Below are 24,840 nucleotides of genomic sequence, written 5' to 3' on the forward strand. Positions count from 1 at the left end.
GAGAGATCTCTGGAGAAGCTTCAGGATTGGGACTGGCACATATCTGTCTCTTTCCCAAAGAATGTGGGGTCCTGCCTGTGCTGCCGCCCAAAGGCGCAGAGCAGGGAGTGCCATCAAAGTTATATTTCTTCTTACCGCAGCCCGCAACACACTCCTCATGTTGTGCTGGTGATGTGGGGAGAGGGATCTCTTTTTCCGAACCAGAACTTCTGACTGTTTTAACTCTGTGTTGACCTCAACAGATACACAGACACAGCAGAACAACAACCCTTTTGGACGCTACTGATCTGTGGCACCTCAGCCTGATCCAGGGTGGAGACATCGCTGTGGACCGGACACGGCCTCTTCAACCTGGCCACAACGTGGGGCTGCCCCGAGCCTCTGCCCTTGGGCCTCTGTCCCCAGTGCCGCCGCTGCCTGTCTTGCAGGGAGATGCCAGGAGGATGGTTTTATTGTACAGAGAAAGTGTTTTTACTATCCGATTTCTACAAACGTTTATCCCTTGTGGCTGATAGTCTCCCTTCCCACTTTGGTTTCAGTTTTTACTCAGTTTTTAGTATTTTTGTTAAAATAATGATTAAGACATTGTAAAATTTTGTACTTTATTTATACCAGATGAACCCCGTACTGCAGACATTCTCGGATGAATACAGAGAGCTTACTTTGCAAAAGGAGTTGTGTATTCAGAGCCTGCCTTTCCTCCTCAGCGCTCCTACCAGTACAGCCCGGCAGCATCTCTACACGTGGTCTTTATCCCTTTCTCAGTAGAACTAATGGCTGCGTCTTCAGCTTTTGTGAATGGCTAAACAATTTGGTTTGGGAAAGAAAACCCTCCTTCCCTGTTTGTTTCGTAAGATGGTATTCACACGCTTGCAAGGGTTTGCACAAGCTTTGTAGGATTTATCTGTTGATTAAGAGCCTTACTAGTAGTCTGTGGCACGTTCCACCAGGGCAGAGGTGGGACAAGCAAAGAGGGGGTTATATTGCAGGGCAATTCTGAGCCCCAACAAGCCCAGTTTCGCGGCCACGGCAGTCACTGAGATGCTCAAGCGTCTCTGCAGTCTAGGAGGAGCTGCAGACCGTGTGCACTTGCAACACTACTTCCCATCGCAGCGTGGTTTTGCTGATAGGCACTAAGGCTTCTCTGCTCGCTCCTTCCTGACAGCCACGGTGCTTTCTCGGGCTGGGTAACAGGCTGCATTCTCAGCTTTCGACCCAGCTAATGCAGCCTGCTGGCATGGAGTCTCATCTCTGTCTGTAGCAGGCTGCTTTAGCTTAGTGCTCTCCATTCCTGCTGTCTGTTGAACCTGGAAACTGCCATCGCCAGCATCTTTCTCCTCTCTTTGGTTCTTCCTCAGCATTTTGCGTGTGGACCAGTTGATTTGTGGTCCTTCTGGTGGCTTTTCGTGACCAGTGTCTTTTTTTTGTGTCTTATCTGTGCAAGATAGGACAATGCCCCATCCCTGGAGGTGTTCAAGGCCAGGCTCCATGAGGCTTGGAGCAGCCTGGTCTGGTGGGAGGTGTCCCTGCCCAGAGCAGGGGGCTTGGAACGAGATGATCTTTAAGGTCCCTTCCAACCTGAGCCATTCTGTGGTTCTGTGATAGGGTGAGGCTCACAGGGACTTGTGAAACAGATGCACTTGATCTTAATCTAAGGGCAAGTGAAAGTTCTGCAGGGTGGGCCATAGCAAGAAGGCAAGCTTAGGGCAGGGGGAGGAAGGAGGGGCTGCTGGGAGGGACGTCAGTGACCCACGGCAGCGGGCCCTGTCTGCTGCCCCAAGAACTGGCGCTGAGCCCCTTCCTCCCCAGGAGCAGGGGGGCAGCTGTGTGGCCCTGCTTGTCCCCCAACTGCACCCCCCTCACGCCAGGCTCCTGCCATGTTCTTGCAGGTGAGTTGGAAGGTGGAGTTGATGGCGACAGCCTCATTAATGAGAACAGATGTGTGTGCAGGGCTGCTTCCTCTGTGTGTACATGCTCGTCCCCTTGTGTGAGCAGCAGGCTGGGGACTCGGCTGTCTGGTCCCCTGGCCCCTTGTGCCCCACGGGAGGCTGGTTCCCCAGGGCGGGCTCTGCTTGCCCACAGCTTGTGCTGGGTGACCCCAGAAGTGGAAGACCTGCTGGCAGCCGTAGCTGTGCCAGCTGGCCCCTGCTTGGAGGGACCCGGGCCTGAGGCAGGAGGGGTCCTGCCTGGGGTGTGGGCCGGGAGTGCCCCGGGGCCAGCAGAGCCACAGCCTGCGCAGCTGGGCACTGTCTCTGGGCAGAACAAGCCCCTCGCCCTGGCCTCTGCAGCCGTGGCCAGTGGCCCCCTCCTCTGCCGGCCCCAGGAGGCAGCTGAGCCTGCGCCGAGCGGCATCTTGGATGCTGCCTTCTGCATCGCTGCCGTGCCGGAGGTGGGAGGAGGGCGGCTCTGCCGCAGCTGGAGAGCGGTGGCAGAAGGCAGCAGGGCTCTGGGCAGGGGTGCGGTGGGTTGCCACTTGCAGGGCAGCCGTGGCAGGGCTGGGGTGCGGCAGCAGGAGAGCACCTGACCTTGTGAAAACACCCCAGGGACCACCCTGCCTCCCTGGGGGCAAGGGGATGACTTCTCCCTCCCTGGGGACACGTGCCTGCTGCCAGGGGACCCTGCTTTATTCCATGTCCCAGCAACGGGGCTGCCCCTGCTCTTTGCTCTCGCAGAAGGCTCCCCCAGCAGCTTGGCAGGCCAGCTCTGTGCAGCACGAGCAGGACTCCAGAGCTCCATCGTGGTGACAGCCCCAGGGCTGCCAGTGTCCAGGACCCTTTGGCTGCCCAGAGGTTTCCAGCAGGTGCCGGAGGCTGCAGGGGGACATGGGGACAACAGGGCAAGACCCGGTCACAGCACAGGGCGCGTGTGGTGAGCTGCGATCTGCCTGCCTTGCAGCCGCCGCCACTGTGCTGCACGTTAGCACTGAGCCACGGCAGTTTTAAGCAGGTCTGACAGCTTCCAGCCCTCCTGCTCCGAGTAGTGGCTAAACGCTGCTTGTGCCAGAGCCAGAGGCCACGGGAGGGATTTTATTACATGCTGCCCTGCTGAGGCCTGGGGTGGGGGGTGTGTGTTTGATGCTGGGGTGTCTGGGCAGGATCCACGGGTGGCACGTGCAGGTGATGCCGTGTGGCGTGTGCCCAGCCCCTGGGGCGAAGCCCCGGGTTGCACAAGGCTTGGCAGGGTGGGGTGATGGGTGAGCAGGAGCAGGTTGTGCCCCCCACACCCCCCCCGCCATTGGCAGCCTGGCACCCGTCCTCCCCATGGACCGTGCCCTGGGCAAAGGTGGCTTGTCAGGCACCGTCAGAGCTGGTCTTGTGTGAGAAAATCGATCGCTGCCCGCTCAAGCAGCTGAAGCCGGGAGTGGAGCAGCTCAGCGAGTGTCCAGCCCTGCCTGTGCGGTGCCCGTGGTGGGGAGCGGGCCGTGAGCCAGCTGTGCACCATTGCCCCATCCTGGGCTGTTTTTCCCGGGCAGTGGGACACAAGGAGCCATCCTGGAGCCCTGCCTGCTGCAGGGCAGCCCAGCACCCATCCAGGGGCCCCTTCAAGATGCTTCTCAGGGCTGATGGACCCTGGTGGGCACAGGTCAGGGTTGTGTATCCATCCCACAGGGTGCTGGACCATGTTGTCTGCTCAAGGGTGCCCAGGGCGTCAGTGTGCAGCTCACCCTGCATATAGCAGGCCAACATCAGCATTGGTCAGGCCCCCGACCACCAGCGAGCAGTCCCTCGGAGGGGGAGAGGGGCAGGAAAGCTCCAACCTGCCCTGCAGCAGCAGCCGAAAGGTGCTGGGGCAGGTGGAGCCCAACCTGCATGAGGGGGCAGGGGTCTCCCTGTGGCTGCATGTTCACCAAGTCGGGGCATGTGCTGGTGGCGTGCTGGAGATCCAAAATAAATGCCTACCCTTCAGATGTTGCTGCATGAGCACCTTAAACGGGAAGCTGTGGCTACTCTGTGGAGCCTGGGCAGGGTCTGGGTTGCAGCTCTGGCAGTGGGAGGCAGAGCCCAGCTCCCCTTGCCCAGATCAGCTCAGCGTGGAGGTGTCTGCTGGTAACTGCACGTCCTTCTCTTTGATCAGGCATCGCAGCTGATGCTGTCCTGGCTATGGCAGAGAGATGCAGAGAGCAGACACATCCAGCAGGACCCAAATCCATGCCCTGTTTCGAATGATTTCTGTAATCCCATCAGGCAGGACTGAAACAGAGAGAGTCCCACCGTGGGCAGAGACAGACTGGGGGAGAGGTGGCTCTTGCCAGGAGGCTGTGTGTGGGAGGGATAAATGTTCCTGTGCTGGAAAGGGGCATGCCAGGAGGAAAGGAGAATGACAGAGGTGCTGGGTTTTGCTGGACGGTGCTGCTGGGGCTGTGGCTGCTGAGCCTGCCACCCAGTGCGTGGCAGAGGGTGATGGGGGGCAAGGCTGCATCTGGCCCCAGCGCTGAGGCTGGGCTGAGACATCCCGTACTGGTACCTGGTGAATCCTCCCTAGACCAGCTGGGTGTTGCAGAGCAGTGGGAGAGGCAGGGGGCTGCTCCCCTGCCCCGGGGAATGATGCCCAGGCTGGGGGGCGCGGGGTGCTCCAGCTGCTGTGGGGTGTGCCAGGGGGTGGCAGGCACCCACGGAGAGTGGCTGGGGCAGGTACAGGCTGTGGTGGAGCAGGATTCTGGATGCTTGCGGTGGTGCAGGGATGCCCAGGGCAGTGCAGGATGCCCAGGGTAGAAGAGGATCCTTGGGGTGGTGTGGGGATGCCCAGGGCGGTGCAGGGATGCCCGGGGTGCTGCAGGGATGCCCAGGGTGGTGCAGGGATGCCCAAGATGGTGCAGGGATGCCCACGGTGGTGCAGGGATGCCCAAGATGGTGCAGGATGCTCAAGATGGTGCAGGGATGCTCGGGGTGGTGCAGGGATGCCCACGGCGGTGCAGGGATGCCTGGGGCAGTGCGGGAATGTCCCCACAGACGAGGTCGTTTGCTGGGGCGGTGTGGAGTGCCCAGGGTGTGGGGGTGTCCCGGTCGGGTCAGTGGGAGTTACCCCCCCGCCCAGGGCCGGTATCTGTGCAGTGCCGGTTGTGCGCGGGGGACAGGGTTCCCGTGGGGGGACAGCGGGGGTGCAGGTGCGGTCTGTGGGCGCGGTACCGGACTGCGCGGTGCCCGGTGGGTGCGACACCCCTTCGGTGCAGTACCCGGGCTCGTGCAGATGCGGGGGCGTGCGGTACCGGGCCCGGTCAGCGCCGCGGCGGGGCCGTGGGATGCCGGATGAGCGCGGTACCGGTACCGGCACCGGGCGGCGGCGGCGGCGGCAGCGAAGGGGTGCTGCGGTGCGGCCCCTCCCCCGCCCGCCCCCCCCCCGTGCACGCGCCGCGCGCTCCCGGTGCGGGGTCGGGCCGGACCGAGCGGAGCGCGGGGCGCGGAGCAGCCTCTGCCGCCCCCGGCATGGCCCAGCCGCGCCGCCGCCCCCGACGGTGAGTCCGCCCGGCCCGGCCCGGCCCGGCCCGGCCCGCCGTGGCTCTTGCTGGGGAGGGCGGCCGGGCGGGACCGGACCGGCCCCACGGCGCGGTGCCGGGGCCGTCCGCCGCGGCGGGGATGGGGCTCCCGGGGCGGGGGTGTCCGCCGGCCGGTCCCGCTCCCGCTTGCCGGTGCCGGGGCAGCGCGGTCGGGGCCGGGCCGGGCCGGGCATCGGGGGCGCGGCGCGGCGGGGGTTAACGGGCGGGGCCGAGCGCGGCGGCGGCGGGTAACGGCGGGGGTTAACGGGGCCGGATGAGCGGCCGCGGCGAGCCGGCGGGTTGCCATGGCGACGCGCTGAAAGGGGGATTGTGCGCCTGCCTCAGCTGCGCGGCCCCCGCCCGCCGCCCCGGCCCCGGCCCCCGCCCGCAGCCCCGGCCCGCGGCCGCCCGGTTCCGCTCGGCTCAGCCCGGCGGGGAGCGGGGGCTGTCCCGCCCCAGGGACTGGGATCCTCCCCGGGGCTGTGGCGGAGGGGGATGCTGGGGGTGCCGGCGCAGGCGGGGTCGGTTATTTGGGGTGCGAGGATGTGCCCGGTGCCGCCCAGCGGGAGGTTGGCGGTGTGAGCATCCCCGGGTCAAGGGCAGGCAGGAGATCTCCTTGGCTCGGTTTATTTGGCACAGCGTAGGGAATGACATTAGTCGTTGGGCTCCCGGAGCAAAAGGGCATTCCCTGCCTCCCCCCCCGGGATGGGCTCGGTGTCAAATGGGGGCTCTGTCGTGCTGGCCGTGCTCGTCCCTGAGCGGGGCGGTGGGTCAGGCACATGGCGCGGGAGTTGCCGGTGGCTCCACTGATACGTGCTGTGGCTGGATTTGGCGTCGTTCGCCTGAGCTTGGCTCAGTCACGCTCGAAGCCACAGAGCCCCAAGCGTGGTGGGCGATGGTCAGCGCTGGGGTCCATCTGCGTCCAGCACTGTCAGCAGCGAGGGAGGGGAGAAGCAACAAGGGACGTGAGACCTGTGGCCAGCCAGTCTCTTTCTGGATCACGCTCTCCTAAATGGTGACATCTCCTGGTACCTCTGCTGGCAGCCCTTCCCAAGGCCATGGACCTCCCTCGGGGAGGTGGCTCTGGCGTGAAGTCCCTGCGATGCTGGGATTTTCCTTCCATCCTTTGAGGGTGCCTCGTCCAATGCTGCCGCTGGCTCAGCCCCAGGCAGCGGCGGAGGGGCAGGAGATGCCCCCAGGCACGCATGGGTGCAGCGGGAGAGCTGACAGAGCCGGCTCCCCGTGAGCACCTGCCCCGGCCGTGCTTCGCGTCAGCCTGGTGGGACCTTCCTTCCTCTGGAAACTGGGGTGCTCTGTGGAATTGGGGGCATCTGCCAGCTGGGTAAGGGGTGGATGTGTCCCCAGAGAGGGAGCCGTGGCTTGCCAAGGGAGGGGTCACTCTTAGCTCTGGGAAACGCACGTGCCATCTTTTCTCCCTGCTCTGCACCAGAGCATCCGTGACAACCCCTGGCGCAGGGCTGGGCACCCCGAGGTCCCCGTCGGAGCAGACCTCCTCCTGCTCCGCACGCTGCAGGTGGGCAGCGCCAGAGCTGGTGTCTGCAAAACGGTTAAAGGCTGACATTTAGAGGTCACACTTTTAGCATTGTGCATGTGTTTGCTTCATTTGCATTTGTAGTTAGCCCAGCTCGAGGCTTTGCCACTTGCATGTGCAGTTGCCATGGTTACATGTGCAGTCGGGATATGGAGTTTGGTTGGACACCTGCAAACATGCAGCTCTCCACCTCCGGAGCACCGGGGCACAAGCAAAAGCCACTGAGTTGCAAGGCAGCCCTCGGGCCTGGCCGCGTAGGCCCTGCGCAGCGATGCGCTGAGGAAATGGAGTTGCAGCGCCCATCTTGGCAGGGTCTGTGTGCTACTGCTTTGCGGAGCCTCCAACTGCACATATTCAACACATGGTGTGCATCTAGGGCAGCATCGTGGGAGAGGAAGGTTGAGCCCGTGCCGAGGGTGTTGCCCTAGACCTTACATCTGGGTCCGTCTCCTTCCCAGACCCCGCGTAGAGGCTCTTCTCCCAAAGGGCTGGAGTGGAGGTGCTCAGGAGCAGCGCAGTGAGGGCGGGCAGAGCCTGGGAGCTGCCAGCGGAGCTGCTGTGCTGGCCAGCAGTGCCTTGCCCACGGGCCGGGGCCTGCCAAGGCTTCAGAAGGCAGTGTGAGAACTGGCAAAGCGCTGTGCTGAGGCTCCAGCTGTGATGGCTGCATCTCTTCTGGCTCTCTGTTGGGGTCGGCTCTGGGTGCTCAGGTCCAACAGAAACAGGGACCTGGTCCAGGTGCCTTTTGACCAGGATCACACTGAGTTCGCGAGTGAGAGCAAGGAGACAGTGACTGCCAGAATCCTCTGGCAGGTCCTTGTTGGCCTTGTCTTTCTGTCAAGGGAGAAGGAGTTTTAGGACAGCAGGTACAGAAGGGACCTCAAGGTTGTTGAGTCTCTGAGCCCCACCGAAACCATTCCTGAGCAGCATCATCTCAGCCAGCTCCTAAACCTCCCCAACCACAGCGGTTCTGATGCCTCCCAAGCAGTTTGCTGCCATCTTCCCATATTCTTCCTGGGAGGAGCTACGTCCATGCAGCAGGTGGGGGAGAAGGGAAGCCCTCGTGGCTGTCCAGGAGCAACTGTGGCCTCGGACAGACCGGTGTGGGATGTCTGAGCTGCTCCAGTGGAAGCTGGAAGGAATTCAGTAACAGGAGGAGGGTGGAAGGATGGTGGGAAGCAGTGGGGTTGGGGACATGGAGCATGTGTCTTGGCACAAACTGTGCAGGAGTGACGGAGAAACCTGTAAAACCTCACAGCAGAGCATGGAGGGGCTGACTATCGGCTGTCCTGGGGCTGTACAGAGAGATGGGGCAGAGACAGCTTGGCTCCGTCCTCGGGGCTTTCAGTGTCACTGGGATGGGACTGTTATCTGCTCCCCGTGGGTTCCCAGATGGATTCCTCTCTGATGGTCTGTGGTTATCAGCTGCCACTGACAGAGCGTTTCGGAAGATGCTTCTTAATCAGGGTTTGGCATTTGTATCTGCATCCACAGCCACAGCTGTGCGGGGGTCCAGAGAGGAGGGGAGCGGCCGCAGCAGGGCCACGTCGCAGGAGGAGGCGGGTTGGATCCTGGTACCGAGGTGCCGGGGGAGAGCTGGGTTTGAGAACTGTGGCAGGGCTGAGTGGTGCTGCATGGTGGGCTAGGTGCTCTGCCGGACCCCTCATGCGATGCTCGCCGGCGCTGAGGGCAGGGAGCAGGCTGTGACCAGCGCCGTGTGCCGCTGGCCTCATCAGGATTCTGCAACGGGTGTGAGGGGAATGAATAAAAGGTCCTGCAATTGCCAGAGCTGGCAGTTTGAACCCACATCATTCAGACCCTGGAGAGAATCTGAGCGCGGGGGGTGGGTAGAAAGGGATGGAGCAGGAGCGGTGGAAAGATGCAGAGGCTTCTGGCTGCAGCTGCCAGGTCCTGTCTGGTGCGTGTGGCTCCTGGAAGTTTTCCCTGGCTAGGAGGGTACGTGCTGTTTGTTTGGAGGCTTGTCTGGGCTCGGTAGCGATGTGGGATTGCAGTCCATGATGAAACCTGTCTTCCTGCTTAGTCTTGCAGTTGCGTGGGGAAACCGCCCTTGCGATACACTCCTTTTGCCAGGTTGGCTATCTGGCAGCAGGGTGGGCGTGTGGCACGCTGGGGGGGGGGATTGTCAGCGAACATGACTTTGCGCTGGGGAGCGCTGTTTGGGCTGCGACCACCTTGGCAAGGAGCTCAGGGGATTGTTGCTAAAGGAACCTTGTTCCTGACACTGCAAAATGCAGAACAGCGGAGTAACATCTGTTATTTTCCAACTGCATCTCAGCGTGAGTGTACCCTGCGAGGTGCCTGGCAAGCGGAGCTGCAGCTTTGCCCGGTGGCCAGATGCTTGGGCCATGCCAGCAGAGCAGGTGGCAAAGTTTGGGAAAGGTTGCAGCGAGAGCGTGTTACAGGGCCCGTACTGCGCACGAGCCTTGTTTGGGTCTGGGCCTGCACCGCCGGGGCTCTGAGGACGGGGATGGTTAGCAGAGGCTGGGCAGGGTGGCTTTTGAGATGGGCTTGGGGAGGTGACTGCTGAGAACGCCCTTCAGCATGGCGATGAGGGGCTGCAGGGACTTTTGCCTTCATCAGGCATTTCATCAGCTGCTCCTCTAAAGGAGTGTGAGAAGAAGCCCCAAGTCTGCGGCGTAGCCAAAGCGTCTGCGTGCCACTCACCGTGGAGGTGGCCATGGCCATGGCCACCTCCTGGCACCAGCACACGGCGCTAACGGAGTTGTGGAGGCGAGTCTGTGAGTCAGGCTGGCTTCACGTCTTGCCTCTACCCTTAGGTGACTGCAGGCACCGCTGAGCAACTTGAGGACTCCTGGGACAGTGATGCAGGAGAGGGGGCAGGGGTTGCTCTGTGTCTCTGTCTCTGGAGCGGCCCAGGGGAGCTCAGGAGAGATGTGTGGGTGTTGAGATCATTGTGGAGTCAAATGCCTGGAAGTTGCAGCAGGAACGGTCAGAGGTCTGATGGCGTCTGTGCAAAAATGGCTAAATAAGGCAGGGTTCTTCAGACTGTAAAAGAAACAACAGAAGATGGATAAGATACGTCTACAGGAGGCCAGGCGAGAAGGGATAGAGGGTGTGTTCACTGTTTCTTTCTGTGCAACTACAAGGTCACATCAAATGAAGCTAGCAGGAGGTGCCAAACAGGAGGAGGGGCACTGCCTCTCCCAGACGTGCTGTCAAACCGCAGAAGTCCTCAGAACAAGGTGTCGTGAACAGCAAAAACCTTACACTGGTTCCAGGAGAAACGGGATGAATTCGTTTCGATTTCACTCGATTCATCCAATTCGAACCAATAAATACCCTGAGATCCACCTCTCACTTGGGCAGCTGCTGAGCTGCAAATTGCTCGTGCTTCTGACTGTGGGGCAAGAAAGTACATAGGGCAAGGTGGTCCCTTGGGCTGAGCTGTTATTTTCATAATGTTGTGCCTACCAGAGCGGGTGGAGCCAGGAAGGAGCAATGGGCTTTGGGAAAGAAGGAGGATGGGTTTCTCCCCATCCGGCTCTGTGTCACTTTGCTTGGCACAGGGTGGCAGATGCCTGCTCAGCCCCTCTTCCTCCCCGAGAGCACAGGATGGTCTCCCCACCTGATGGAGGTGCAGCTGGGGGGAGAACTGGGACCTGTGCTAAGCGCAGATCCTCTGCCTTGGCATCACAGGCCCCTTGGCTGCAGACTTCTGGCGGGCTTTTGTCCGCTGAACAGTTGCTAATGTGGTTGGTTTGAAAACGGATGGCAATATCCCTTCCCGCCTGTGTTACCTGGCGCTTCTGCTTCCTCTGGTTCCCTGGGCACAGCGGCAGAGCTAGAGTCTCATCCTGGTGGTGTCCCAGTTCCCTGGTGCCCTGGTACTCTCTGCATGTGGTGGGCACTGTGGGATCACCGGGGATCGCCCTCCTCCAGTCCCCTGGCTCTGCCTGTTCTCATGCATGTCAGGAAACATCAGTCTCCGTTTTTTTCCTGGTTTTATGGCCGAATGAGAAAATACTCATGTCCTGCTACCGGTGAGGGTCCTGTTCAGCCTTACTCCAACGGACGTGGGGTGCCAGAAGGCTGTCCCTCAGCTCCTTGAGCAGTCCGGAGACGTGCAAGGACAGCGGGGAGATGTGCGGCTCGGCATGGGAGAGGTTTGCTTCTTGCGGGAGAAGCGGACTTGGAGAGGAGGATGCAGGGATGAGTTGGGAACCTAGTGGTCCCCAGTGGGCTTTGGGTGGGGGGCAGCAGGATGAGGCCAAGCAAGGTTGAAGCTCATGAAGAGGACACTGTTTCCCATCCTCATGACTTCCAGGGGTACCCTGTCCACGAGGGCGGAGGGAAGCCATGCGCAATGGCATCCTTGCAACCACAAGACTGAAATCTGCCCTTGGCCAGTGGCCGTGAGGGGACAGGTCCTGTGCCTCAAAAGAGAAACCATCTCTGTTTCTGTCTCGTTGCCATTTTGGTCTCTGTTGCCGCTGGGCTCTCTCGATGAGGATCTGAGTTTGCAGACTTGGGCAGGGAGCGGCTGTACTTTGATGCTCGCGACCTTAAGAGGAGCCAAGTGGTTACCTGCTCTCTGTAATAAAAGCCTCTTCCCATGTCTGCCGGGAGCGATGCTTCAAAGTGGGCATCTGCTGTGGCACAGCTGTGCTCGGGGACCTCTGAGAAGCAGCAGGGAGCATAGGAGCCTTCTTGGCACTGGGGGTTGCCTTTCCTTGGCATTTCTGGTCCTCACAGCCTGCCTGTATGTCCTGCTTCATCCTGGTCTGCTCCCTTGGAGAGCCAGGGCATCCCCAGGCTGTCTGATTTGCTCCGGTCCAGCTTATTTCTTTACAGTAAAACACATTAAAGGATTTTTTTTTGCCAGAGGTTTTATGCTTTCTGCTTTTTTTTTTTTTTTTGTACTTGAAGATAGAAAATATGGGAGGAGAAAGCTACAAGGGAAAACAGAAAATACATTTTGGATTAAATTTGAACAGGCTTTCCTTCCTAGCTGCTGGCTTGCCTGGCCTCCAATCCTTAGCAAGCCCTGGCTGCACGGGCAAGAGTCCGACTTTGCGGAGCTGCGCTGGCTGCGGGCTGACCCTCCAGCCTGCGGGATTCCCATGCTCTCCTGCTCAGTCATGGCAGCTTTGGGTCTGGTTCGGGAACGTGAGCGGCTGATGGCTCTTGCTGAGGGCAGGCTTCCCTGCTTGAGGAAGCTACTTGTGTGGAGGCCGTTGTGGGCTTGGGCTGGACTATCTAACTGCTTGAGGTCCTTCTGAGATGACTGACACCACATCTGTCCGGGCTGCCAGTATGACCTGTGATGATGGCTGGCTGTGACGCCTAGATGAACTCTTTAGGCTGCTCACTGTAGCACGTAGCAAATCTGTGCGTTTACAGAGTTCCTGGGAAGGCCTTTCAGGTTTCTGGGGAAACCAGTAACTCTGGGATGGGCTTTTATCTCATTCAGCTGCAGACAGGCATTTTTGGACGCCGAGCCGTGCCAGCGGCATGTGTGGGTGGCCGTTGTGCTGGGGTCCCTGGGGCTCCCCTCACCCTGGTGCTGCCCCGAGCATGGAGGGCACCGCCAGCACCATGGCAGCTGTGCCGAGAGCCGATGCTGGCTGTGCGGGACCGGTGGCTTTGCCCAGGAGATCCTCCACCGCTGCCAGCCATTATCCTCCGTGCTGGCACTCGGCAGCAGGGTGGGGCGAGGGGGAAGACAGATGTGGAGGGGGAGGGTGGCTTCTCCAGCACCTGTGCCTTATTCTGGAGCGTGCAAGTGTGAAATTCAATTTGTAGATAAGCCGTAGCTGGTGAGGAACACAGGCCACGGCGTCTGCTGGAGCCAGGCGGTGTCTGGGAGCGGCGCGGCCGGCATGCACAGCATGTCCTGCCTGCCAGCTCTTGCAGAGGCTGACGTCACCTCGGAGGAGCAGTGGCTGCTGCAGGACGTGGCTGCTTGACGCTGTGTCATGTTGGCTCTGGGTGTGCAGCCCTGGCTGCCGGCAGGAGCCCTGCCGAGAGGTGCTGCCCCTGGGCGGGTCTCCCCCGCCTCGCAGAAGCGAGGGCCACAGCGCAGCTGGAAGCGAGAGGGAGCTGGTGCTCTCTGCTACCAGCAGCCTGCAAGCTGGGTGGCAGGGAGGGTGGGTGTCATGGACAGAGGAGTCCATGGTGCTTCCAGCAGTGACGACATTTTCCCACCTTCACGTTTGGATCTTCCCTTCCTGACGTTTCCAGTGAGGCCTGGCTTGCTGGCGGGAGCAGAGGGAACAGGCGTTACAGCATTAGCAAACGCAACTTGCGCTGGCCCGTGCTCCGTCCTCTGAGTGCATTGCTACCAGTGGTCACAGCTCCCCTTCTCCTGCCCCAGTCCAGAGCTTTCTGGGTCTCCCACCTCCAAGTGCTTTGCAGAGATCAGCCCTCTGTTGCAGATGAAGAGACCAGTGCTGTGAGGAGGGGAGCACAGGCACCCAGGCCGGCCACGGCAGAGCTGGGACTGAATAGTGCCCTGGTCCTCGGTGATGGCAGCTGCTGGGGCCACTGGGCAAGCTGCAATGTCACGGAGCAGTGGGTTAGTGCTGATGCCATGCATGGTGATGCCAGGATGATCAGTCCGTCTGGGTGTTCCTTGCTGGCCAGAGAAAGCATGGCTCCCCAAACCCTGGCTTGACTCTTGCAATGTGGTCAGGAAATCATGTGTGGTCACTGGTCGAGGCCACTGGCACTAACACAAAACTCAGCAGGTTGTGTCAGGCAGGACGTGCTGGGGCACTCGCCTCTCCAAGTGGGGTGATGGGCTGGGGTTCAGCCCAGGTGTCTCTCTGGTGCAGGACAGGACCTGCTGCTCTCCTAGCCGTGGGAAGCCAGGGGGCATGGGGTGGCACAGTCCCGCATCCCGGGCTCTGGGCACAGGGTCTGCTTAGAGCCCATCTGGTGTTTCACCTGGAAGTAGGGACTGTTGTAACAAGGTGGAGGTGGTGTGGATGGTGGAGGTAACGCTTGCTCAAACATCTCCTGGGACAGCTTTCTTGAGCATTGCCACCAAGGACCCTGCAGTGAGGAAACGATTTGGTGCTGGACAGCAATGCTTGGGCTTTCTCGCAGCATGAGGGGGCATCACAGCCCTGCCGCCTGCGTTGTGACCCTGGAGGGGTAGCTCTGTTGGGATGGCCCCCACACACCCTTGCTCAGGGATTTGCTGTCATCATAGAGCCACCCGGCTCCTCAGGCTTGCACCTTGTCCCATGGTGCAAGACAGGTCACGGGTGGTGCAGGAAGGTGGTGCTTGTACACTGCCAGATGACTTGTAACCTTATCTCTGCACAGGAAAACTGATTAATTATGTCGCGTTTCGACTTCCGTGGAAAAGTCAGTTCCTGCTTGTCTCCAACTATTTTCTTCATCTTTGTTCTTTGCCCTGGGTTTCATTACCTTTAGCCCGGACCACCTCCATGATCTGGTTTCCAATTCTGCCCTGCAAAACTTGCCTCAGCCAACGAAGAGCAGTGGGCAGTGATGTCAGGCTGAAATAGGTGGCTGGGGCGGTGTCGGTAAAGGAAATTTTTTATCAGCTCTGCTGCTGAAACAAGAGGTTCTTATAGCCACAGTCTGGATTACAACCTGTGATTAAGTGGTTTTGGCTTCCTGCTTTGAGTCAGTAAAAATGAAACATTGACAACTTATTTTGGGTGTAGCTGTTCCCATTCAAAGTGCTCTTGGATTTTGTTTCCCACCCTCTCTAGTCGCATTTGCAGGAAGTCTTTGTATTTTAAGCTGCAGTCGGTTCCTCTCTGCCCAGCCCACCTTCTTACATTTATAGAGCCTCCTCCGGGCCACGCTAGTCCATGGGAAACATTGGCTGTGCACGCACTCAGCCTGCCTGCAGCCACCGATGCTTTCTCAGCTTTCCTTGGAGCATGTGGGAGACGTCTTGGCCCATTATTAGCACAGGTGGTGGTATGGGTAGGACGGGGCTTCATGCAAATTGCCCATGGTCCAGTTGGTTGTGGGGAGTCCGTGTCCTTTGCATGGCTGCGTGCCCAGAAAGGAGCTCGAGGGACTGGGGCACGAGAGAATTTTGGGGAAGGACATTCCATCAGCAGCTGGTTTTCATACTTGCTGCTTAGTTTGGGGCATTTCAGAAATGGGGGTGTCACTGCATCAAGCCAGCCTCTTTGGAGCACTGAAGTCTCCTTTCTTTATTAAATTTCAAACCTGCTTTTGCTAATGTAAGAAATATGAACGTGTTTGGACTTAGAATTTCAGAAACTTGTTGCTCTGAAAAGAGCCTTGTGCTTGTGTAATTACTCGCTAACATGCTTCAGCCATAATGATCTATATTAACCTAAAAACCGGGACCCCTGCTAGCCACAGTAGTTTCCAAGGTGTTTGTTTGGGAGAGGATGTAGGAGCCATTACTTTGGCAGATGCGAGGGGGATGGTGATGAGCAGCTGGGATAATGTCAATGCGCAGCTCGCTGAAGCTGGAGAAGGAAGAGAAGGGAATGCTGCTTGTGCAGACAGCTCTCTCTTCGCTGGGTGAGATTTGCACTCCAGTCACTAGCTGCAGAGTGTTGATCTCAGATTTGTGAGTGAGCTTATATTGCCTTAAAGTAGGTGCCTGGTTCTTGTTTGTGATGTGTTGGAGAGCGAGTGAGTTGTCTTGGCATGAACTCTGTGCCTGTGCCAAGGGCTTGCTGAAAGCAGATTGTCTGTCAGTTCGCTCCTGAATAGATGTCTGGAAATTCCAGGGTTCTGTGGATGCACTTTTGCACTGTCAGTCACCTGCCCGCACAAAGTGAGTGCTGGAGTAATTCTGCCATTTATTTATGAAGCGCTGTTTCCTGTACAGTAGAATAGAATATTTCAGTTGGAAGGGACCTACAATGATCATCTATCTAGTCCAACTGCCTGACCAATTCAGGGCTGACCAAAAGTTAAAGCAAATTATGAAGGGCATTGTCCAAACGCCTTTTAAACAGTAACAGGCTTGGGGCATCAACCGCCTCTAGGAAGCCTGTTGCAGTGTTTGACCACCCTCTCAGTAAGGAAATGCCTCGTAATGTCCAGTCTAAACGTCTCCTGGCGCAGCTTTGAATCATTACCACATGTCCTGTCACTGGGTACCAGGGAGATCAGCACCTGCCTCTCTACATCCCCTCCTCAGTAAGCTGTAGAGAGCAACGAGGTCGCTCCTCAGCTAGTCCAGGTGATGCAGAGTTTGCTTGGCAGATACCCTTGCATGTCCTGTCTTTCCTCCAGCTGCCAGACAAACGGTCCGCTGGAGCCCCAGAGAGACCAGGCGCTTTTCCTGCTTGTAATCCCTGCCTTTCAGACGGTCTGGCCTGCAGGGCTGTGCCGTGGGTCTCCTCGGAGAGGAGAACCACAAGAAGCAGTGCGTGTCCCGGCGCGGAGGCCGGCGGGTGCCGCGGTGCTGAAAGGACAGCTCCCGCCCCGCCCGGGCCGCGCCGCTCCCACAGGGCCGGGCCGGGGGTCGGGGCAGGCGGGGGGCGGCGCGCTGGCGGGGCTGGGGGCAGGCAGCAGCCTGCACCCCCTCACACCGCCTTCAGGGAACAACGCAAAGCACCGCCCCGTGGTGGTCTCGGTCCTGCCAGGCTGGACCCGGCACATTATTTTATTTTTTTTTTTATAGAATGTGTTGGGTTGGCAGGGACGTCTAAAGGCCATCTAGTCCAACCCCCCTGCAGTCAGCAGGGACATCTTCAACTAGATCAGGTTGCTCAGAGCCTCATCCAGCCTGGCCTTGAATGTCTCCAGGGATGGGGCCTCCACCACCTGAGCCAGTGTCTCACCACCCTCAGTGTAAAGAACTTCTTCCTAATGTCTCATCTAAACCCACCCTGCTCTAGTTTAAAACCATTGCCCCTCGTCTTATCGCTACATGCCCTTGCCAGCAGCCCCTCCCCATCCTTCCTGTAGGCCCCCTTCAGGGACTGGAAGGGGCTCGAAGGTCTCCCCAGAGCCTTCCCTTCTCCAGGCTGAACAACCCCAACTCTCTCAGCCTGTCCTCACAGCAGAGGGGCTCCAGCCCTTGGATCACGTTCGTGGCCTCCTCTGTCCCCGCTCCAACAGGTCCATGTCCTTCTTGTGCTGAGGGCTCCAGAGCTGGACACAGTACTCCAGGTGGGGTCTCAGGAGAGCAGAGTAGAGGGGCAGAATCCCCTCTCTGGATCTGCTGGCCATGCTTCTTTTGATGTGGCCCAGGATGTGATTGGCCTTCTGGGCTGCAAGCGCACGTTGTTGGCTCATGTCCAGCTTTTCATCCACCAGTACCCCCAAGTCCTTTTCCACAGGGCTACTCTCTATCACATCATCCCTCAGACTGTATTGATAATGAGGATTGCATTGCATTGAGGCTGGCGTCGAGTGATGCCACATCCAGCTGTTGCAGCGACCCCATTGCTGGGGCTTTTGGAGTCTCCTCCGGGACTCTTTGATCCTCCAGGCTGGGTCAGGCTCTCTTCCTTTGCTTCCAGTTGTTCTGGCTGGAGAGCAAGTACGTGTATATCTGTGCCAAGGCCAGGGCACTGTGTTTGCTGTTTAGACAGTGGTTCTCATTAACCTCTGCCCCTGCAGGAAAACATTTGTAAACTGAAACTGTGCAAGCAGCAAGGTGAGGGAGAGAAAAACTGCCACCATTTCTTCATGCTGGGGTCAGGGAAGCCGTAACGTGAGATAATCCAGATTATTTCTATCCAGAACATGGCACTAAATGGCCTACTTCCAGCAGCTATCCCTGAGCCACGTGGAAACTCGGCAGCCCACCAAGAGGCTGCTGCTGCTGCCCTCTTCACAGCCAGGGATCTGTCCCAGCAGAGCCTCTTGCTCACACAGCAGCTGCTGGCTGTGCCACGTGGCCCTGCCTCAGCTTTCCACCAGACTCCCGGGAAGCAGTGAGTGGGAAGGTCAGTCGAAATCTAGACCAGCTCAAGGTGAGCAGGTAGCCCACTCCAAAAGAGCCCAGGCTTTCAAGCATGGTTGTCCTTGGGTCTTCTATAGAGGCCACCCTCTGCTTGCATCGGCAGTATTGGGTGCTGACCCCAACACTGTCCTTGCTGCAGTGCTCACTGGCTGTCCTTCCGCAGCATTGCCAGTCTCAGCTCAGTGACACTGAGAAACCTCCTGTATTTTTTTGAGCTTTTGATGCTAAACAGGAGTTGGAAATGAGCCAGGCTATCTCACCTGCTGGGTTGTGTACCTTCTGGAGCCAGGCATCGAACAGTGTGCTGTGCTGGCATTCAACACCAAAAATGTCTGGAAAGGCTGAAGTGTGGGCAAGGGAAAGGTCTGCTTTGCCCCTGGTGTCCTTCCCAGGGCAGGCTTGGCTCCTTCATGAAGAACTTGTTAAAGGCCATGGAGCAAATGGGGACAGGACGTGCTGCAGCAGGAGGCCATTGGCACCGCAGTGGAAGTGGCACTTGAAATTGTCTGGTTTTAGGGATTTTGGGTAACATTCTTCTGTTCTGAATGGGAGCTCTCAAGGATCTTGGCACGTGTCTAGGGGTTGTTAAAGAGCTTCTGTCCCACATATGTTCTTGCAGCACTGAGGAACTTAACTGACACTTCTCACACGGTCTCTCATCCTCTCCCCAGGGCAAAGGATGTGCAGTGGAGTGTCTCATAGGCTTCTGACGTTCAGCTTGCTTTAAATATTGGTGGTGCTGTGGGTAGGGGTTAGGAAAGGCAAGTCACAGGGATGTATCTTCAACTTGAAGCAAATGAGGGTGAGGTTTGTGACTGTTTTTCTTTCTGTCCTGCCAGAGTGATTGTGGTGCGTAGATATTGGAGGTGCTGCAGATGTCCCTCTAGAAGAAGAGTGCGATGGGGGGCACCAGACTCTGGGGGAGATGTCTGGAGAGTGGAGAACAGACATGATGGGCTCCACGGTGCTGGGAAGCCTCCTAAGTGTTCTGCTCTGTCAGAGCATCCTAAATGCTGAAGGCTTCACGGCCAAGGTGGTTGTAGTGTGCCCAGATGGTGACAAATGCTGAATGAATGAGGGCAGAGACAGAGATGCCAGTCAGGGTAATGAGAAGTGTAGGAGACCGGGCCGGAAGGGGTGATGAGGGGTCACTTAGTCCATCCACCCGCCACGTAGTGCCCTTTGCAGGTATGCACGGGGCACTTCAACTTTTCCTGATGTACATTTTACTCTCCTTTCTTAATACGAACATGTCTCCTACCTAGCACAGAGATGAATGTCAAACTGTTCTGACCTTTTTTTCGCAGTGGCCTTTACATGTTATAAAACTGTGTCCTCTGACTTGTCCTGTCTAGACTAGTCTCACTCATCCAAGCTTTTGTCCAAGGCTTTTTGGTGGTCTTGCTGGTCTCCCGTGGCCTCTCTTAGTTGGTCCAAATCTTTTGGGGAATGAACTGGTTCTCTGGAGGAGAACGGTATAATTACTTGATGTGCCTTTATGAGCGGAAAGGAGAGCAAAGTAATTACTTCATGTGTCTTTATAAGCTGGCCTTTCACACATCCTCCTGTATTTGCCTTTTTTTGTGGCAATGACATGCTGGCTCACGTTCAGTTTGTACTCCCCTGTAGCCCTTATGACCCTTCTGGCAGAAGCACTGCTGTCTTTTCTTCCGTGGTCTGTTTGTGCAGTTTTTTCCTCCCAATGACTTACAGCCCTGCCCATCATCTCTCAGCCCTTTCCCCAGTCTGTTTGGAACGTGTCAAATTCCTGTCCTGGCCTCCGAAGTGCTGGGTGTCATGTGCAGAGTTTAAAACATACTCTGTTCTGTCATTTAGGTCATTCATGGAAAAGCAGGGCAGTAGCAGCAGCAGGGCAGACCTTTCTGAAACCCTACTTGTCCGCTTTCACTGTAACCAGTGAGCCATTGGTAACCCTCTATTACTGTGCATCAGCTCTGTGATGGACCTGAAGTCAGGGGAATTGTTCCCATAGTGCTGTGGAACTGGGAAACATCTGCCTGTGGCACGGATGGGTAATGTGGGGTGGGTCAGAAAGACCCACTGGGCACAATCCATAGCATGTAACCACCAACTTTTCTCTGTAGTATTATCCTCAAGCATTCATAGAATCATAGAATAGAATGTGTTGGGTTGGAAGGGACCTCTAAAGGCCATCTAGTCCAACCCCCCTGCAGGGAGCAGGGACATCTTCAACTAGGTCAGGTTGCTCAGAGCCTCATCCAGCCTGACCTTGAATGTCTCCAGGGATGGGGCCTCCACCACCTCTCTGGGCAACCTGGGCCAGTGTCTCACCACCCTCAGTGTAAAGAACTTCTTCCTAATGTCTCATCTAAACCCACCCTGCTCTAGTTTAAAACCATTGCCCCTCGTCTTATCGCTACATGCCCTTGCCAACAGCCCCTCCCCATCCTTCCTGTAGGCCCCCTTCAGGGACTGGAAGGGGCTCGAAGGTCTCCCCGGAGCCTTCTCTTCTCCAGGCTGAACAACCCCAACTCTCTCAGCCTGTCCTCACAGCAGAGGGGCTCCAGCCCTTGGATCACGTTCGTGGCCTCCTCTGGCCCCACTCCAACAGGTCCATGTCCTTCTTGTGCTGAGAGCTCCAGAGCTGGACACAGTACTCCAGGTGGGGTCTCAGGAGAGCAGAGTAGAGGGGCAGAATCCCCTCTCTGGATCTGCTGGCCACGCTTCTTTTGATGCAGCCCATTGATCCAGGCCACAAGCATCAGAGGGTGTGAGCTGAGACCTTCTGGCAGAGGGATGCTCTTCAGGAGCCACCAGGACTCACGGGCATAAGCATGTCAGTCCAGTTGGGCTGCAGCTTCTGTGTTCCCCAGGGTTTCCTATGGTCTTTCTTGCAGCGTTGCAGGCCAGGTGGGATGGGTCTGGGGGCTGGTGAGAGCCAGGGTCGCTACCCGGCAGAGGAGAGCAGCTTGCAGGGTGGGGAGCGCACCTGGCAGGTGCTGCCTGAGAGCTGGGCATCAGCCTGAGGTCCTGGAGCACAGGCTGGGGGGAAAGCTTTGGACCTCCCTCGCCCTGGGGAAGAGGAGGCAGAGGTTTCTCGTGCTGCTTGCCACCTGCACGTCTGTGCTGGGGTGCATGGACTGGCCCCCAGCTACCTCTCATCGTGATACAACAGGGTCAGATGGTGAGCAGAGCTGCGCGAGGCAGAGTGGCCAGAGGGTGCTGTGGGACGTCCCGTCCGCTTGCTGTTGGGAGATCATCCATCCATGCCAGCTGGGCGGTTTGAGGCCCCGGTCTGTCCTGGCTCTGGACCACACGGGACGTAGAGCCACAGCATCAACGTGATGAGCTTGGGGTTGGGTCAGCCTGAGCGCTCAGGGGCAGGAGGCTGGACCCCGACGAAGGGTCCGATATGAGGGCGGGCTGCCTGCTCGCCTGTCCTCGGCCACCTGCCAGGGAAGGTGTGGATCCGGCTCGTCTGGCTGGTGTTGAGACGCCTGACTCTGCATCTGCGAGGGAGGCTTCCAGAGGATCCCGCCTGCCCAGGTTTCCATGGAGAGCGTCTCCTTGTTGAGGAGGGAGCCGTCTGGCAGACAGCACGGCCGTGGAAATACCGATAGAGCGTTTGTTTTCCAAAGCACATGAATAACATCCCTAACAGCTAGCAGTCTCACTTCCTCCGCTTGCCCCACCAGCGGTCTGGCAGAGCGACCTGGGATGCCTGCCGTGTCTTTATCCTCCCGGCTCCTCGCCGTGCACTCGTCTGAGCATCTCCAGTTTGGCCGTATCTGCCCAGCCCGGCCCAGTTTCTCTTCCAGTTGGCTGGCACGGCTCCTCCTGGCGTGGGGCTGCAGGGAGGCAGCAGCCATCTTCACTGGGGGATGCGTTTGGCTTCGCTGCCGGAGGGAAGAACGGCAGCGCTGTAGGCGGCAAAACTGGGGATGTTTTGCTCCCACCTCCCATGGGATGGGAGGGGAATCGCTTCCCTGAACAAAATGTCCTTTCTCGGATCTCTCGGTCGTTTTGCATGCTTTGAAAGACCAAGGGGATGCTTAAGAGCTGTTGAGACAGCAGGCAGCAATGCAAGGCACATGCAACAGCCCCCGGTGAAGGGGGCCGAGCTCAGGCTTTCATGGCAGTCTGTCAATATTAAATTAAGGCTAAATTCCCATCCTAAATGTTATGTTAACACAAAGTCACAGCAGAAAGCACAGAGCACAGAACAGCAATACGAGGGCATAAGATGTGTTACGGGGGTATTGTAATCATCCCAAATGAGGCATTTGAAACCCAGGGAATTCCAGATTTAGGGTTTGCATCATTTTTTTGGGTTTGTAATTGAAAAACAAGACAAACATCGGAAGGCTCAGGAGCGTGTCGCTGAGATTGTTTGAGTGCCTTTATTCTGTGCTGCAGGGACATGGGCAGATGGAAGAGGGAAAAAGTCTTTAAAAAAGGATAGAACCAAATGTGGAATTACAAATGTTAAAATACCGTGATCTGGATTTGAGCGTTGAGGCATCGTGGCTCTCCAGGGTAACCTTAGGGCTGCTGGGTCTCGCCTGTGCAGCTCCATATCTGGACGTGTTTTGCTATCGCTCATGTAGCTCCTCTCTATGCCCGATGCTTCATAAACCTCATAATTGGAGACAGTTGCAAGTCCCGCAGCATCATTTTTTCTAAGTTAAGGATATGTACTGGGAACTTTAATTCTATCTTAGCTTATGTTTTTTTTGTCTTCAGATTTCCATGGTTTTTAAAAGCTACTAAAAGAACCACGGATGAGGATTAAACAAAAACCCCAAAGGAATATCGTCGTAACAATTCTGAGGAGCTGTAGCAAGCAGCTCATTTTTGGCTGTGTTTTGGAAAAAGAGATTCCTCGTTGTGGCGGGACAGGGTGGTAAGGCCGAGTGTGCGGCCACTTGAAGGACGCGAAGTGGGTGGTGAATTCAGCCCTCGTTTTGCAGTGACAGGGGTGCGCAGCCCAGCCGGGCGGCTGCGGGCTGCAGTGCAGCGCTGCCTGGCACCGTGAAATGGCTTGGCTGGAGGAATTGGTGGAGCAGCGATGCCCATGGCGGCGTGCAGCTGCAGCCCCAAGGAAGCTCTCGAGTCAGGGAATCAGCTGGTAAGCCACCGCTGGCAGGGCTGTGGCGTGCAGAAGGAAAAACGATGACAGGTCAGTTGAAACGGCTCTGCAGGGAGTCGTGGGCACTATCATAAAGACTGGAAGCTGCCTGTAGCTTCCAGTCATGCAAATTAGATGTGACAGTCATTAATAATTTGGCTTTATCCTAACCCATGGTACCCAAAGGAACGTGAGCGGAAGATTTTCCCTGGTTGATGCGCTTTCCAGCAATGTCAGCCAGAGCAGGGGGTCTGAAGCACCTTTGAGACCCTACTTGGGATTGCAAGTTTGGGCTGCTTTGGCCCGTAATTGCGCCCCTGGGGTGTCACTGCTAGGCAAAGGTCAGTTCTCTGCTGAAGGAGGAGCATTGCTGCAAGGAATGACAGGCTGAGAGAGCTGGGGTTGTTCAACCTGGAGAAGAGAAGGCTCCAGGGAGACCTTAGAGCCCCTTCCAGTCCCTGAAGGGGGCCTACAGGAAGGATGGGGAGGGACTCTGGATCAGGGAGTGTAATGGTAGGGCACAGGGTAATGGCTTCAAACTGAAGGAGGGGAGATTTAGATTGGATATCAGGAAGAAATTCTTGGCTGTGAGGGTGGTGAGACACTGGCCCAGGTTGCCCAGAGAAGCTGTGGCTGCCCCATCCCTGGAGGTGTTCAAGGCCAGGTTGGACAAGGCTTTGAGCAACCTGGTCCGGTGGGAGGTGTCCCTGCCCAGGGCAGTGGGTTGGAACTAGATGATCTTTAAGGTCCCTTCCAACCTGAACCATTCTGTGATTCTGTGTGATTCTGTGAATATGAGCTGAATGAGGGTTTTCTTTTGGAGCTGAAGACAGAGCAGGGCAGCTGAGGCATTTCGCTGCAGAGGCAGCTCCAGCAGCTGTGGGGCAGAGCAGATCTTGGGGTCTCTGGGTGCCTCGGCTGTATTTCTGTCCCTCAATACACCATTTGTTTTTTAGGCTTTGGCAGCATCGTGCTCCTGCCGGCTGTGTTTCTGTCACTGCCCGGTGGGGCAGGAGGAGGCAGAGGGGAATGATGCGGGGAGGTGATGGGCTCAGCTCAGCCCTCAGGTCTTCCCTGTGCCGTGGATGGGACAGTAGGTCTGGCTGCTTCTCCCCATCGTTTGTACCACCTTCCTTGTCTGGCATTACCTCTGGTCCCTCTGTGGGCTCTGGAGATGTACCTGCCATGCCCAGCTCTGTGAGGCCTCGCTGCTCAGGTGGGCTGGATGCAGTAAAATGATTTTCCAGGCTGAGTGTTTCTTATTATGCCTGTCATCCCCTGATTTCTGAGCGCGCTGTGTTCCCTGGGCATATCAGGAGGGCAGGCACAGCATGGGCCCATTTCCTTAATGACCAGCAGTGAATTGCCTGCACATGTGCAGTGCAGATTTGAGACGCCCTCCGTGGGTTTTTTTGGGTTTGTTTTGGTTTTTTTTTTTTTCCTGCGGATTTTCCTCGTTGGACGAGGCGTTCTCCATTTGTGGAGTCCCTGCCCAGCTGAGCCTCCACCAGAGCCGCATGCTCCCATCTGCGTACAGTCCTTATTTTGTGCTCCAATAATTCCAAGGCAGCTCCGCTCCCGTTTGAGCTTGGGAGAGATTTACCAGGTGGGCATGGAAGGATGCTCTGGGGCAAAATGGAGGTGCCTCGCCACCGCTGCCGTCTCTCGCAGGGTAGGGATGCGTGGCTGAGGCAGGATGAGCATCCCCTGACCCGCCACCAAGCAGTGCCTTTTAGCGGGGACCGCTCTGCAAAGCCGCCAGCCAAGGTGCGGAGCGGGCC

General features: G+C 57.6%; 2 protein-coding genes across 5 annotated transcripts in view; both read left to right on the top strand.

Moving 5' to 3' along the window:
- The window catches only part of MED12 (mediator complex subunit 12), a 39,188-nt gene extending 38,448 nt beyond the window's left edge, over positions 1–740 (top strand). For both annotated transcript variants that reach the window (XM_074599873.1, XM_074599874.1), the window contains exon 44: positions 243–740. In XM_074599873.1, the coding sequence (XP_074455974.1) occupies positions 243–286 (44 nt within the window). In that variant the 3' untranslated portion in view covers positions 287–740. The remainder of the gene's footprint in view (positions 1–242) is intronic.
- A 4,573-nt stretch (positions 741–5,313) lies between these two features.
- The window catches only part of NLGN3 (neuroligin 3), a 52,211-nt gene continuing 32,684 nt past the window's right edge, over positions 5,314–24,840 (top strand). For all 3 annotated transcript variants that reach the window (XM_074600396.1, XM_074600397.1, XM_074600398.1), the window contains exon 1: positions 5,314–5,452. The gene's annotated coding sequence lies outside the window, so the exon portion shown is untranslated. The remainder of the gene's footprint in view (positions 5,453–24,840) is intronic.

Source organism: Larus michahellis, chromosome 9, assembly GCF_964199755.1.
Source record: "Larus michahellis chromosome 9, bLarMic1.1, whole genome shotgun sequence".
NCBI lineage: Eukaryota > Metazoa > Chordata > Aves > Charadriiformes > Laridae > Larus > Larus michahellis.